Source organism: Schistocerca americana, chromosome 1 (genome assembly GCF_021461395.2).
Source record: "Schistocerca americana isolate TAMUIC-IGC-003095 chromosome 1, iqSchAmer2.1, whole genome shotgun sequence".
NCBI lineage: Eukaryota > Metazoa > Arthropoda > Insecta > Orthoptera > Acrididae > Schistocerca > Schistocerca americana.
Genome location: NC_060119.1, coordinates 1,117,199,836 through 1,117,213,712, shown reverse-complemented (window position 1 = coordinate 1,117,213,712; position 13,877 = coordinate 1,117,199,836). Strand labels below are relative to the sequence as shown.

General features: G+C 35.4%; 2 protein-coding genes across 2 annotated transcripts in view; one reads left to right on the top strand and one right to left on the bottom strand.

Moving 5' to 3' along the window:
* LOC124618910 (dynactin subunit 5) overlaps nucleotides 1-8,443 on the bottom strand; it is a 46,588-nt gene extending 38,145 nt beyond the window's left edge. Inside the window, exons 1-2 of the mRNA XM_047145385.1 lie at nucleotides 8,275-8,443; nucleotides 3,359-3,546 (exon numbers count right to left, since the gene is read on the bottom strand). Coding sequence (XP_047001341.1) covers nucleotides 3,359-3,546; nucleotides 8,275-8,322 — 236 coding nt within the window. The 5' untranslated portion in view covers nucleotides 8,323-8,443. The remainder of the gene's footprint in view (nucleotides 1-3,358; nucleotides 3,547-8,274) is intronic.
* Nucleotides 8,444-9,971: 1,528 nt separating this feature from the next.
* On the top strand, nucleotides 9,972-11,994 carry LOC124596780. The gene is made up of 4 exons (XM_047135895.1): nucleotides 9,972-10,718; nucleotides 11,074-11,504; nucleotides 11,569-11,626; nucleotides 11,689-11,994. The coding sequence occupies exons 2-4, from the start codon at nucleotides 11,077-11,079 to the stop codon at nucleotides 11,992-11,994; spliced, it is 792 nt and encodes a 263-aa protein (XP_046991851.1). The 5' UTR covers nucleotides 9,972-10,718; nucleotides 11,074-11,076.
* The last annotated feature ends 1,883 nt before the right edge of the window (nucleotides 11,995-13,877 follow it).

The window sequence follows — 13,877 nt, the reverse complement described above, 5'->3', positions numbered from 1 at the left end:
CTTACACACAATGAAAATATTTTAGACCTTGAAGCTGTAAACAGGCCTGACCTTAGTGGCAATGTCAGTATAGAGACAGTGATTAGTGATCATGATGTCACCACAGTGACAATGGTTACTGAAGTTCATAAATTCATCAAGAAGGGTAGGACAGTACTTTTGCTAGAAAGAGCAGGTAAGTAATTGTTAGCGTTCCACTTAGGCAATGAATAGATACCATTTAGTTCCAATATAATGGACATCTAGAGGAATTATGGGAAAAGTAAAACTGACTGTAAATTGGCTCTGGAGAAGTGTGTGCCAAGTAAATGGATTAAGGACAAAAAAAGCCCCACAGTGATTTAATAAAAAAAAATTTAGTAAATGTTGAAGAAGCAGAGATTGTTGCACTCTCCATTAAAAAAAAGTGCAAATGTTAACAGGCAAAAGTTAGCAGAAACTTGTGCACCAGTAAAAAGATGGATGCGTGAAGCATACAACAATTTCCACCATCATACCACAGCAAAAGATCTTGCTGAGAAACCAAGAAAATTCTGACCAGACACGTGTAGCGATAGAAGACAGCAAAAAACGAAAGCTGAAGTTTTAAATTATGCTTTTAATAAATCATTCATGCAGGAGGATTGAACAAACATTCCATTGTTTGACCGTCACACAGGCTCACATATGGAGAACATAGTAATAGGTATCCCTGGTGTACAAAAGCAACTGAAAGAGTTGAAAACAAATAAGTCCCAATTTAGTTTTACATAGAGTATTCTACAGCAGTAGCCCCTTACTTATGTTGCATTTACCACAAAGCTCTCATTCAGCACAAAGTCTCATGCAACTGGGAAAAAAGCAGAGGTGACTCCTATTCTTAAGAAGAGTAAAAGAACAGACCTGCAAACATACAGGCCAGTATCTTGCAACTTGGTTTGCTGCATAATTCTTGACCATATTCTCTATCTGAAGACAATAAATTTCCTTGAGACAGAAAAACTTCTGTCAACAAATCAGTACAGATTTAGAAAGTATCACTTGTGCGAAACTCAGCTTGCTCTTTTCCCCCACAATATCTTGCAGACCATGGATGAAGGGCAACAGGCAGATCCATATTCCCAGTTTTCTGGAAAGCATTTGACACTGTGATCCACCGCAGACTGTTAAGAAAGGTGCGAGTATATGGGACTGATGAACACAGTGAGCAGCACTCTGCAGCTGGTTGCTAGTGATGCTGTGGCAAACAGGGAGGTGTCACCATTGAGTGACTGTAGGAGGATACAATATCACTCAAACAAAGTTTCTCATTGGTATGATGAATGGCAGCTTGCTCTACATGTAGAAAAATTTAAGTTACACAAATAGGTACAAAGACAATACCATAATGTCCGAATACAGCATTAGTAATGTGATATGCGGTACAGTCAAGTTGATTAAATATCTAGGTATAACATGGCAAAGCAATATGAAATGGAACGAGCATGTAAATATGGTGAAAGGGAAGGAAAATGGTCAACCTCAGTTTATTTGGAGAATTTTAGGATAGTGCAGCATACCTATAAAGAAGATCAGCGAGAGAACACTAGTGTGACCCATTGTCGAGTACAGCTTGAGTGTTTGGGATGCCCATCAGGTAGCATTAAAGGAAGACCTTGAAGCAATTCAGAGGCGGTCTGCTAGATTTGTTACTGGTAGGCTAAAGCAGCATGTGATTATTATGGGGATGTTCAACATGTGAGTATTACAGGGTTGCTTTGTGAACTTAAATCAGAATTCCTGGAGGGAATACGGCATTCTTTTCTCGAAACACTAGTGGGGAAATGTAGAAAAATGGCATTTGCAGTCGTCTACAGAACGATTCTCCTGCCACCAACATACATTTTGTGTAAGGACCTCGAAGAAAAGAAAAATTAGAGTTCATATGGAGGCATAGAGATGGCCATTGTTCCCTTGCTCTATTTGCAAGAAGAACAGAAAAGGTAATGACTAGTAGTGTCAGAATGTACTCTCCGCTATGTACCATAATGTGGCTTGAGGAGTATGTATGTAGATGTAGATATTTTTGGGTACCCATACTGATGAAAACTTTAACTAGAAGAAGCATAGTAATGAGCTTCCTAAATGATTAAATTCAGCTACTTTTTCTCTTCATATAATTACTAATCTTGGAAACAAATCAATCAACCTCCTGACACATTTTGCATATTTTCATCCCTAATGTCATTTTCTGGGTTAACTCACCAGTCAGAAAGAAAGTACTGATTACACAAAAGTGAGCTGTAAGAATAATATGTGGTGTTCATATGCAGTTATCATGTGGGTAACTCTCCAAGGAGGTAGGTATTTTAATTGCATCATCACAATACATATATTTGCTAATGAAATTCATTGTAAATAATCCATAACAATTTGTGGAGAACATTGATGTCCATACCTACAATATTACAGGAAAGAATGACATTCATGACTCATTATTGAAGCCATCAGTGGCTCAGAAAGGAGTTCCGTATGCAGCAACAAATATTTTTGATCATTTGCCCAATAACATACTATGTCTGACAGGTAGCAAAGTTAGTTTTAAATATAACCTAAAATAATTTCTATTGGGCAACTCATTCTATTCCATGGATGAATTTTTATTTACAAACTGGAAAAATCTCTTTCTCAAGTGTACTTGAATGGTAGGACTAAAATAATATTGGGTTCATAATTATGATGCTAATCATGTACAAATATCCTGTAAAATGTTGCATTCCACGTCATTTTGATAAAAGAATCATTCAAATTATCTATGGAACATATAACTAACTAAATATTAAATAAAGCACATTTCAGACTATATGTTGTCTTGTCACTGACAAAGCCTACAAGGCTTTGAACTAAGCAATAAAATAAGGTTGAAGTTCATGCACAACAAGGCAGAAACTACAGATCCAAACATTGTAAAATACTTAAAAAGCAAATGTTATCACAGTGTGAAATATTTTATAAATGAGGAAGATAACTACCATATGCTGAAAATTTTTACATTTTAATCTCCGTGAATATATGTATCTTGTTTTAATTGATGTAAGTGTTCTATTTACATATATGCAAAACTGCAAATGCAAACACTAAAAATGCTATAAAAGGAAATTTTATTAATGTGGAAAATTTTAAGAAAGAGGAAAACATGTAATAGCCATTTAGAGTTTTACATTGTAATCAACATGTATCTGTGTGAGGTTCTTTTTCACATATGTATATGTTCTTTATACATATTTATGTAGGCATACAACTGCATTCATTGACAAGTTACCGACAATAAATAATGGTTTCAGTGTTATTTTTAATTCTTAACAACAATTATCTCAGCTAATAATCAATTTGCACTTACCCTTTACTGAATTTTTTGAATGGTGGTCGAATGACTGCATGCTTACTGATAATGCAATGCCGGCCTGCCCGTACATTAGCTAAATCTCCTCTAATTATGGCATCAGATTGAACAATTACTTTTCCACTCAGTACTATGTTTTGTGAGCCACACAAAACTGTCTGCCTGCTAACCTTGTTTCCTGATGCCTGAAAGTACAAGAGGTTTTATGCGAGGTCTTGAAATACCTTTGAATGGACTTCAACCATATTATCTCTTAGTTAGCAGTATCTGTTATGTAGAGTCTCACCCATCCCTTTTAACTGTTCATATCTAAAACAGGCTTTATTTTGTATTCAAATTCATTCATAAAAATAAAAAAGTAACAAACCCCTTAGAAGTAGCCAACACATTTAACAACTTTTTCACAGGTGTTGCTGATAATACGTTACAATCAAATTTTAAGAGCACCCAGGCAAATGAATATAGAATAAGTGCATGTAGAGGATCAATGTACATCAGTTCTGTTTCACAAAATGAAGTAGCTAAAGCAATAAAAGGACTAAAAAATTCCAAATCGGCAGGTACTGATGGTACACCTGCAACAATGTTAAAGAAGAGTGCATCAAACCTAATTGAAGTACTCACACACTTATGTGACTGCTCACTTCAGGCAGGCACTTTCCCGATGTGTTGAAAACGTCAAAAGTTATCCCTGTATATAAAAAAGGGGATAAAGAGAATGTAAATAACTACAGACCCATCACAATTTCCTCCTGCATCTCTAAAGTACTGGAAAAAGTTATGTGTGACAAACTTATGAAATTTATAAATAAAAACAGCATCCTATGTAATGAACAACAAGGATTCAGAAATAGGAGGTCAATGACAACTGCTGTCTATGAGTGCATCAATTCCATCCTAAACCTGATGGACAAAAAACAGGAAACAATAGGAGTATTTATTGACTTGTCAAAAGCTTTTGACATGGTGGACCATAAAATTCTGCTATCAGAGCTTGAAAGATATAGTATTCGAGGTTTGTCCAACAAGTGGATCAGTTCCTTCCTGACTAATCGTAAGCAGGCAGTGTGCATCAAGCACACAAATATTGAACTAAAAACTGTATCTAATCACTTATCTGACTATAAACAAATTAAATGTGGTGTACCCCAAGGATCAGTAATGGGACCCCTTATGTTTCTTCTGTACATAAATGATCTAAGCTTAAATGTTGATGCACACAAAACAATCATATTTGCAGATGACACCACAATTCTACTAAAAGGAGACGACGATGAACAGTTACAGCAGACAGTAAACGTGGTCATGAAACAACTTAGCAGCTGGGCACAGAGTAATCAGCTTGTAATAAACAGTAAGAAAACCATTGCTCTAAAATTCCACAATGTTGCTAACAAGGACATGTTTATCGCATCAGTCTCTATTCAATGACGAACCAGTTGGTAACAATACTGAAACCAAATTCTTAGGACTTTGGCTGCAGAGTAACATCAGATGGAATAAGCATACTGAATATCTCAATGCAGAACTGAGCAAAACATGTTACCTTCTTTGTTCATTAAAATCATGCTGTAGTGAGAAAACAGTATTGAATGTATATCATGTGTACTTTCATTCTCGTCTTAGATATGGGGTCACCTTCTGGGGAAACTCTAAAACAGCTAATAGCACTTTTAAACTACAAAAAAAAGGGCTATTAGAATCTTGTTTGGGTGCAAGCCTAGAGACTCTTGTAAACCCCTGTTTACGAAATCTGGTATTCCTCATTACCATGTGTATACATTATATAAAAACCCTTCTGATCTTTAAATTAAATGTAATAGGTAAGGACTGGAGACTGCAAAAAAACTGTGATATACATGATCACTTTACCAGACAAAACAGAAACTTACATATGACTCAAATCAGCACAGCACTGTGCCAAAAAGGTACTTTTCACATGGGAATTAAGCTTTATAATAAACTTCCAGAAAACATAAAAGCTATCACAGAGGTCAATACATTTGGAAAATCTCTAAAGTTCTATTTACAGCTTCACTGCTTTTACTGCATTGAAGAATAATTAAATTTATGAAATGTGTTATACAAATACTTACATGTAAAGTGCATTATTGTAACCTTAAATACAGTATGTATGCCTTGAAATGACTTTCAGCCTGTATATTTATAACTTGACTTGTCCAATGTCTTATGCATAAGCTGCTATGTTGACAACAGGACCAATAAAAAATACAATACAATTAATTTTGCCAACTGCCAACCAAATTGTCACCTTCTAACCTAACTGAGACGACAGCCTGCACTACACATCAATCTGTCACCACAACCATCATCTTGAATGTGGCCACTATCACACTCAAAACTTTGCCAGTAAGCCCATATGCTTCTCTAATCTTCAAGCAAGTAGGTCATTGGAAAGAAGCGGACATGTCATAAATCTGCATGTTATTTCATCCTAATAAAAAAGTGAACAACTTCAAGAGGAAAGTCAGCAAGAAGAAGAAAAGTAAATATACAAGTTAAGAAGGCAAATGGTTGAATCTATAATGACTGATTGATTCATCTGTTGAACAATACACATTGTAAGGCTGTTGTCAAATGTTTGTCAATATTTATTATAAAAATTATTTCTCTTACAGTTTTTATAGCTCATATACTAGGCCCTACTTTTCCAATTATGTAATATATAGTACAATGTTCATTAAGTTGCTATCTGTAGTTATTTTAAGAATACATTTACAGTGTAGAAACTATTATTTAGTAATATTATTTTTTCTCCTTTGGCTAAAAAAGGTGTGGGGATCATTTACAGCTTTTACTTCTTGTAGCTGTCTATTGCACAATTTTATTCCATGAAATAATACACTATATTGAGTTTTTCAATTGTTTCCTCTGTTTATATGCAAAAAGTGTGTGGATTTTATTTTATGGTCATGTAGAGTGATGTTTGTGGTGTCCAGATTTAGAATTTTTCTTATACAGGGTGATTCACGAAGACATGCAAATATTTTAACGTGTTATTCTACAAGTAAAACTAAAGAAAAAAGTTCATATAAACATAGGTCCACAAATGTTTACTTACGGAGTCACGGGTAGCAAAAGATTTTGCCTGAAATTTAGCAACTTCACTAATGTGAAGCCATTGCAAAACTGTACAAGATTAAGGTAAAGCACAATTTCCATTATTTTCTTGTTATTGATCTGGTGAATTTAGTAAAACATGTCCCAGACATGTATATCTACAGCAGTTTTCCAGAACATCCAAAGAAGCAAAGACATTATTTTTTTTTGAAAAAAATTCCATACAACTGCAAAAAGTTTTGAACAGAAGAGGTAGAGAATTTAATTTTGGAAAATGATGGTAATAACATTAACTGAAACTTTATGAATGTGTCAGATAATCTGCATTTATTAATACCATAGCACATGTGAATTCATGTTAAACCAGAAAAAACAAAGCTTAGTGTTAAGGAAGTTGTACAGTGTACATACAAATTCACAACAAATGTTAAAAAATGTCTCCATTGAGTTCAAGGCATTTAGCTCTATGTGTATGAACAGATATTGTTGCTTGTTTCAGTTTCACAGGGTTGTTCTTAATTTCACCTAGGCCTATTGCATTCATAATACAAGCAAGTAATGCAGATACATGTGTGGGACATGTTTTATTAGATTCACCAGACCAGTGACAATAAAATAAATGGAAATTGTGCTTTACTTTAACATCATATAGTTTTGTGAAGGCTTCATATTAGCAAAGTTGCTAAATTTAGGGCAAAATCTTTTATTAGCCGTAACTAAACATTTGCAGACCTATGTTTACATGGACTTTTTTCTTTAGTTTTTCTTGTAGAATAACATATCAAAATATTTGCATATCTTCGTGAATCACTCTGTATACATTATGTTGTGACAGATGTATTCACACAGAACTATCAGAATTTCTAGTTTTTTTGAATAGTTCTGTACAATGTGCCCTGTTTCTACCATTGGTACAGTTCTTTTCTGTATCTTGAAAATAGTCTGCATGTTCCCAGCACTTATTCCCCAAAATATTATCCCATAACTTACGACTGAATGCATATATACAAAGTAGGCTACATTGAGACATGAAATATGTACAACGATTGGCAGAGCCTAGCATGCTGAAGATACCCTCTTTGAAAAACTTCCCACATATTCTGTCTACTTCAATTGACAATCTACATTCATCCCCAAGAATTTGGTACCAGTTACACACACTAGTACATCACCGTTTACTTTGATGGTGGTATCACTTGGCTTTTAACTTAATCAAAAGTTTATACAGTTTGTCTTTTTCACATTTAACGTTACTCTTTTCTTTCGTGATCAGCTGTGGATGTCTCAGTGAGTTTCATTGGATTTTTCTGTTAAATACGTTGAATTTTTGTCTGTAGTCACTGTCATCAACAAACAGTATTTTTACCCCACACCTGACACTCTTAGGGAAATTATTCATATATTTGTAAAAGGGAATGGGAATATATAGTAAAGAAACAAGTTTTCATCACTGGAGTTGCTCTTGGAGAACGAGTTTTATGATGTGTATGGGCTATGAAAAGCTCTGACTTCAGCTACACGGTCACTCTATCATTAATCATGTAAGAGCAGCAGCAGCATCCCAAACCGGACCTGCACAACATTACATTCCAAGCAGTAATTTATATTCACGGATTTAATCGCAAAAGTGATAAATTAACTTTTGGCGGTGAAAACAAATTTTTTAAGAACATTATTTTTCGGTTTTTTCGTCTGTACACAGAGTCAGTGGTTGTAATGACTAGTAACAACATCCGCGTCTTTTAACTGATTAGAATCTGACAGTTGCCCTAGTCACTGAGATGCAATGGAGTAAGAAAACTACAGTAACACAGGGCAGCTAAAATATTTACCGTTTCGACATATTCAGATTTGTTATAATATGTATCTGTCAACTCCATTGTTGATGTTCGACTTCAGCAACACAACAAACACCCAACCATCACTTGGACACTATTTGCAGCACAGACAGAACAGTGAACACCAATATTTGCAGTCTTGCACTGACTGACACATATTTCGATACAAGAAAATCGATCCATCGATACTCGCGATATTAATCGTGTATCATAAGTTCAGTCGATAGGGATCACAATATGAATTATGAATAGTACTGTGATCTCTAGTGAGATCACTAATCACTGCAATTAAATACTCAGTAGTATCACAGGGTTAACGTTATCACACACGATGGTCAGTTTCAGTTCACAGTTGGCCACGGCAACAGTGACTGTGGTGTGACTGTCATCACGTTACTGGACTGGTGCGTGCACGAAACCAATTTGTTCCAAAATGTAACGAAAATGAATTTTTCTTCTGTTGAAGAGAGACATGAGGGTCAAGTGTTTTGGAATTGGCTAGCCCTTGACGTAGCGACCATTTGTATGCCAACAGTACAGGGGCAAAATTTAAATAGGCCTATTACAAACTTCCTCCAGCGTAGACAAATTGAATAAATCGGCGATTCTTTTCCATTACGGGTGATCTAGTGTGTGTCTTATGCATATAAAAGCTATATTTGTTCATGGGCAGTTTCTTAGAAAACTGCAAAACCGGCTTTTGCACAACGGGCTGCAATTATATTAATAACTACCATAGCAAACGGCTCAAATTTTAACTTTATATTCATTAGATATTTATCTAGAAACGCTGTTTTCCCGTTTTCGAAAACCTTCACATAATTTAAACCTCTATGAAACTTTTTCTCGCTGACACCGTCCAAATAATGATAAAGGAAAAAAATTATCCCGTACTACGCGTTCGCTGTTCATTCGCGCCTCGGTTGTGACGTTCATTCATTTCTTATTTACTGTTACCAGTATTCGCGACATATTTTGCAGACTGTTCACATACACCACCGAATGTACTTGCAAAATTAAATCATTATACAACACACAGTTCAGGATATATGACATCATAAAGATTGTTAATAACCATAAGCAGAAAAACGCTCCAGAGAAGTAGTAAAACTTGTATCAAGTTTGCTGTTGGCGCAATAGATATTTCTTTTTTGGCTATAAATTACTTAAATTCCAAGAGACTACTTTATATCTGTAGCATATCAAACTCTTAAATTACAAGAGACTCGACAAGCTTAGTCTAAAGTTATTTGTTCACTGTTTGGTAAAATATTGCATCAGGCCTCGTGTAGTCCCACTGCGTTTGCTATTCTCTGGCAGGGAATGAGCTAGATGCTATTCATAAGCAACCGGAAATCACCTTGACTACTGTCAAGTGATTGGAAGCTGCGTGAAATGTGTGTGTTGGGAGGGCTGTCGAGAGTTAAGGTTTCAATCTGCAGCACTGACCCTGGAACAGATTGTGGCCCCCCTGGTTTTTAGTATAGTGGAATGCTTGAACCAGAGACTCTTGAGTGTTCTGTGACAAGTTAAGCTGTGAATTCCTAGACCTGTGTCATAGGGATGGGAGTTGTAGAGTGCATTACAAATCAGAGGCAGCTAACCAGGCAGCTGATTGTGTGTGTGTGTGGGGGGGGGGGGGGGGCGCACACAAGGTTTTTTTTAGATTAGGTGACTCTCCATTCAATCCAGATAATAATAGCTGTGGGAAACGCAGAAGTATCAGTGTAAGAGCCGAAAAAATACCTCCCACAGATAAGAGTATAAAAATCATGGTGATTAATTGCTGAAACAATCGCAACAAAGTGGTAGAGTTTGAAGGGCTCCTAAAAAGCATTGAAGCTCCTGTAATATTAGGCACAGAAAGCTGGTTAATTCCTGAAACTGAGAGTAGTGAGACTTTGGGGAACATTTAAGTGCATATTGAAAGAACAGAGAAACAGGAAGTGATGGTGGTGTATTTGTTGCAGTAGACAAAAAATTTCAAAACTACCAAGATAGAAATTGAAGCTGTATGTGAAGAGTGTTAGGGTAAGACTTAGTATTAAGGATGGTCAAAATGTTATAATAGCATCCTTCTATAGACCACCAGAGTCTCATCCTGATGTTACTTCAGAGAAAACCGCAGTTGGGTCATTCCATGCCAAACTGAGCCTGAGGCTTATTTTTTGGAAAAATGCCAAATTTAACAATGTTATAGTTTTTAGAATCTGCAAAAGTTGAATTTTACTGTCCTGAAAAAATTATAAAAATTACATAATTATCTGAGGAAATATAGTTAAAGTTGGCGATTCTACAGATGAGGATGGAAAACAAAAGGTTTGCTTTTTGTGTTGGCAGCTGTTTAAATTTGGGTTGCAGCGATTGTTGATGTTTTAATTGTTAAATTTCAAGAGCAGAATCTTATCTTTCTGACAAACTTCAGTTTTTAAAGAAAGGTAAGTTATTAAGTATGCAACTAATTTACAAAAGTTACTATGTATTTAGTGTCCCACCCGTGACAAAAAACATGAAAAAGTTTACCTTCTAACTCAGCAATTATAGTAATTCTATATATTTTAGGTTAGAAGTAAGAAAAACAAATAAAAACATCCAATGAACCATAAGGCACCTTCTAAGTTGTAAATGATCATTTATAAATCTAAAAAAGAAATTGTGTCCCACCTGTGACAGTTTTTTGGATGTTACTCAAATCTAAACCATTTAACACTTCTTGTTATTGTTAAGTTAAATTGGTTGATATAACAAGTGCTTTGATGGTTTACACTAAATAAAAACTTACTGTTTATTCAGAAAATGGGGAAAACAACATCAGCAGAGCATATGAGAAAACTTCGAGAAAAACTGAAGAAAGATACCAGCAAGTACAATGTCCATAAAGAAAAAGAAAGAGAGCGGGATAAGAGAAGAAGGGAAAATGTGAAGATGAAGGTATCCTCCAGTGGAAAATCTTTATTGGAATCTCGAAAGAAGGAAACTGAAAGAAAAAGGAAGTACAGACTTAAACTAAAATCCGTATTAATTGAAGATCAGTCTGAGACCTGTATTTCCCAGTTAGGATCATATAAATGTCCTCAGTCCCTTGGCAAAGCTGTTTCTCGGGTAAAGAAGGTGCTTCCTTCAAGCCCCTCAAAAAAATCAGCAGTAATAAAAAAGCTTGTAAGTGAAAGCTTACCTAAAAAGGTAGTAAAGCAGATTTTTCCCAGTAGTGAAGAAAACATCTCGTAAACTTACGGGTGATAATCTGCTCAAAATACAAAATTTTTTCACAAATGATGAAATCAGCAGGCAGACACCTGGTATAAAGGATGTAAAGTCTATTGTAGACCATGAAACTGGGAAAAGAGTTAGCTTGCAGAAACATCACATGAATATGACAGTTAAGGAAGCATTTTTTTTCTTTTTAAGCAAGACAATCCAGATATTAATATCAAGATTTCAAAATTCTACGAGTTGCGGCCTAAAAATGTTGTTCTAATGTCTCAAATGCCTCACAATGTATGTGTGTGCAGATATCATGCTAACTTCAACTTCATCATTGAAGCCATTCACAAAGAAATAGCTAGTTTCCCTGCTACTCACACTCACCTTATGAATCTTGTTTGCTGTGATGTAGAAAGTGAAATACGCATGACAAGTCAATGCAAGAAATGCATCATGAATTTACACACATTAATAGATGGAAAGTTTGATTTGTGTGACATAATATCTTGAAGAAAATGGACCAAACATGAGTGTCACCCTAAACAGACTACTACCAGTGGAACACTTTGTGAAGCTCTCTCTGAACTTCAGTCTCAACTAAAAACGTTCAAGGAGCACTTCTTTGTCAAAAGGATGCAATCTGGAGCTTTCAAGACTGTGAAAGCATCAGTTAGTGATGATGAAGTGATATTGCAAATAGATTTTGCAGAAAACTATGCAGCACTGGCACAAGATGAGATACAAAGTGCCCATTGGAGTCATACACAGATTACAGTGGTCACTATTTGTGTTTGGATGAAAACAGGGCTACAGTCATTTGCAATTGTGAGCGATGAACTGTGCCACGACAAGTACTCTGTTTATGCATGTTTGAAGAGTATAATAAGTAAGCTGAAACAAGAGCTTCCCAATTTGACCTTGATACAAATTTTTTCTGATGGTTGCGCAGGTCAATTTAAGAATAAATTCACCATTTCTAACCTCTGGTACATGATGCAAGACTTTGGAGTGTCTGGAGAATGGTTTCTCTTTGCAACATCACATGGGAAAAGTGCAGTGGATGGCATTGGAGCTGTAACAAAAAGGGCTGTTTGGAACAAAGTTAAGCAAAGAAAAGTCATCATCAGCAATGCACAGGAATTTTTAGACTGTGCCTAATCATCTGTTTCTGGAATAAACTTTCTTCTTCTGATAAAAGATCACATTGATGAAAACAGAGACCTTCTGGATGACCGCTGGAAAGCTGTTAAAAAAATAAAAGATATTCGCAGCAAGCATTACTTCAACGGTTACAATACCTGTAACGTAGTATGTGGTAGAACTTTCCTAAAATCAGATTTAGAGAAAGTGGAGGTTTTCCCACTTTCACTAATCTACACAGATTCAGAGATGAGTGATGAGGAATCATATCCTGATGTCCTGTTGACACCCAATTCCCAAGAAGTTACAGGTTCAGAACCAGCTGTGGAACAAATCATGCCAGGAACATTTATTTTAGTTGAGTTCCAAACTGCAAGAAAGAAATCCACTACATACAGATATGCTGCAATTGCACAGAGAAGTGTAGAAGACAATGGGGAAATATAGATTATGTGTACGCGATACGTTGGGGACTCAGCAAAGGTATTTAAAGCTGACGAGCAGGATGTATCCTACATAGAGTTTAAACAAGTTCTTGCTATTCTCCCGAATCCAAATGTCAAACATGTTAGAGACACCTTATATTATGAGTTTCCCGGCAATTTAGACATTTTCGAAAGTGGGTGAGAGGTCAAGTGTATTTTTTCAAAGTGGTACATTCTTCAAGTGAAATAATTAAGTACTCATAATTGTAAACTAATACTATACCAAAATGTATATTATTTATAAGCAACAAAAATGTTCTACAAAGTTATTAAAACTTCAAGTGCCCTCTAAGTATATGTTACCTACTGATTCATAGCTAACTGACATAATAAAATCAGTTTAAATAAAAAAAAGATTGTACTTCACATGAGTCCCACCCGTGACAATTCCTTGTCCCACCCGTGACAGTCTTTGATTGCAATTATTGCAAGTAAGTATTACTAATCTAATATTTATTGATATTATGTCATCTAGAGAATTGTTTTATTAATGTTAATTCAATATTTTCAAAAGAAAATAAGTGCATAAATCACAGAATTCTTCTAAAATGTTGGTGGTTATTCAATGCTACGTCTGTTTGCTGTCCCACCCGTGACAAAGTTTTAAAGATGAATAACAGCTCAATTTGTAAACGTCTGACATTCAGATTTAAAGGGAAGGTAAAACAATTATTTGTAAGGCAACCAGTCAATTTTTACTTTATTTCTATGTATACTTTATGTTATATCAGCATCTGACCGTTGAAAAACGTAGTGCAACTGTCCCAC

What these genes read in the sequence shown, in the direction of transcription:
- LOC124596780 (XM_047135895.1), top strand. Translation starts at nt 11,077, where the DNA reads ATGGGGAAAACAACATCAGCAGAGCATATGAGAAAACTTCGAGAAAAA. An exon ending in AGTAGTGAAGAAAACATCTC is followed by an intron (nt 11,505 to 11,568) that starts GTAAACTTACGG and finishes TGAAATCAGCAG; the next exon opens with GCAGACACCTGGTATAAAGG. An exon ending in ACCATGAAACTGGGAAAAGA is followed by an intron (nt 11,627 to 11,688) that starts GTTAGCTTGCAG and finishes TTTCTTTTTAAG; the next exon opens with CAAGACAATCCAGATATTAA.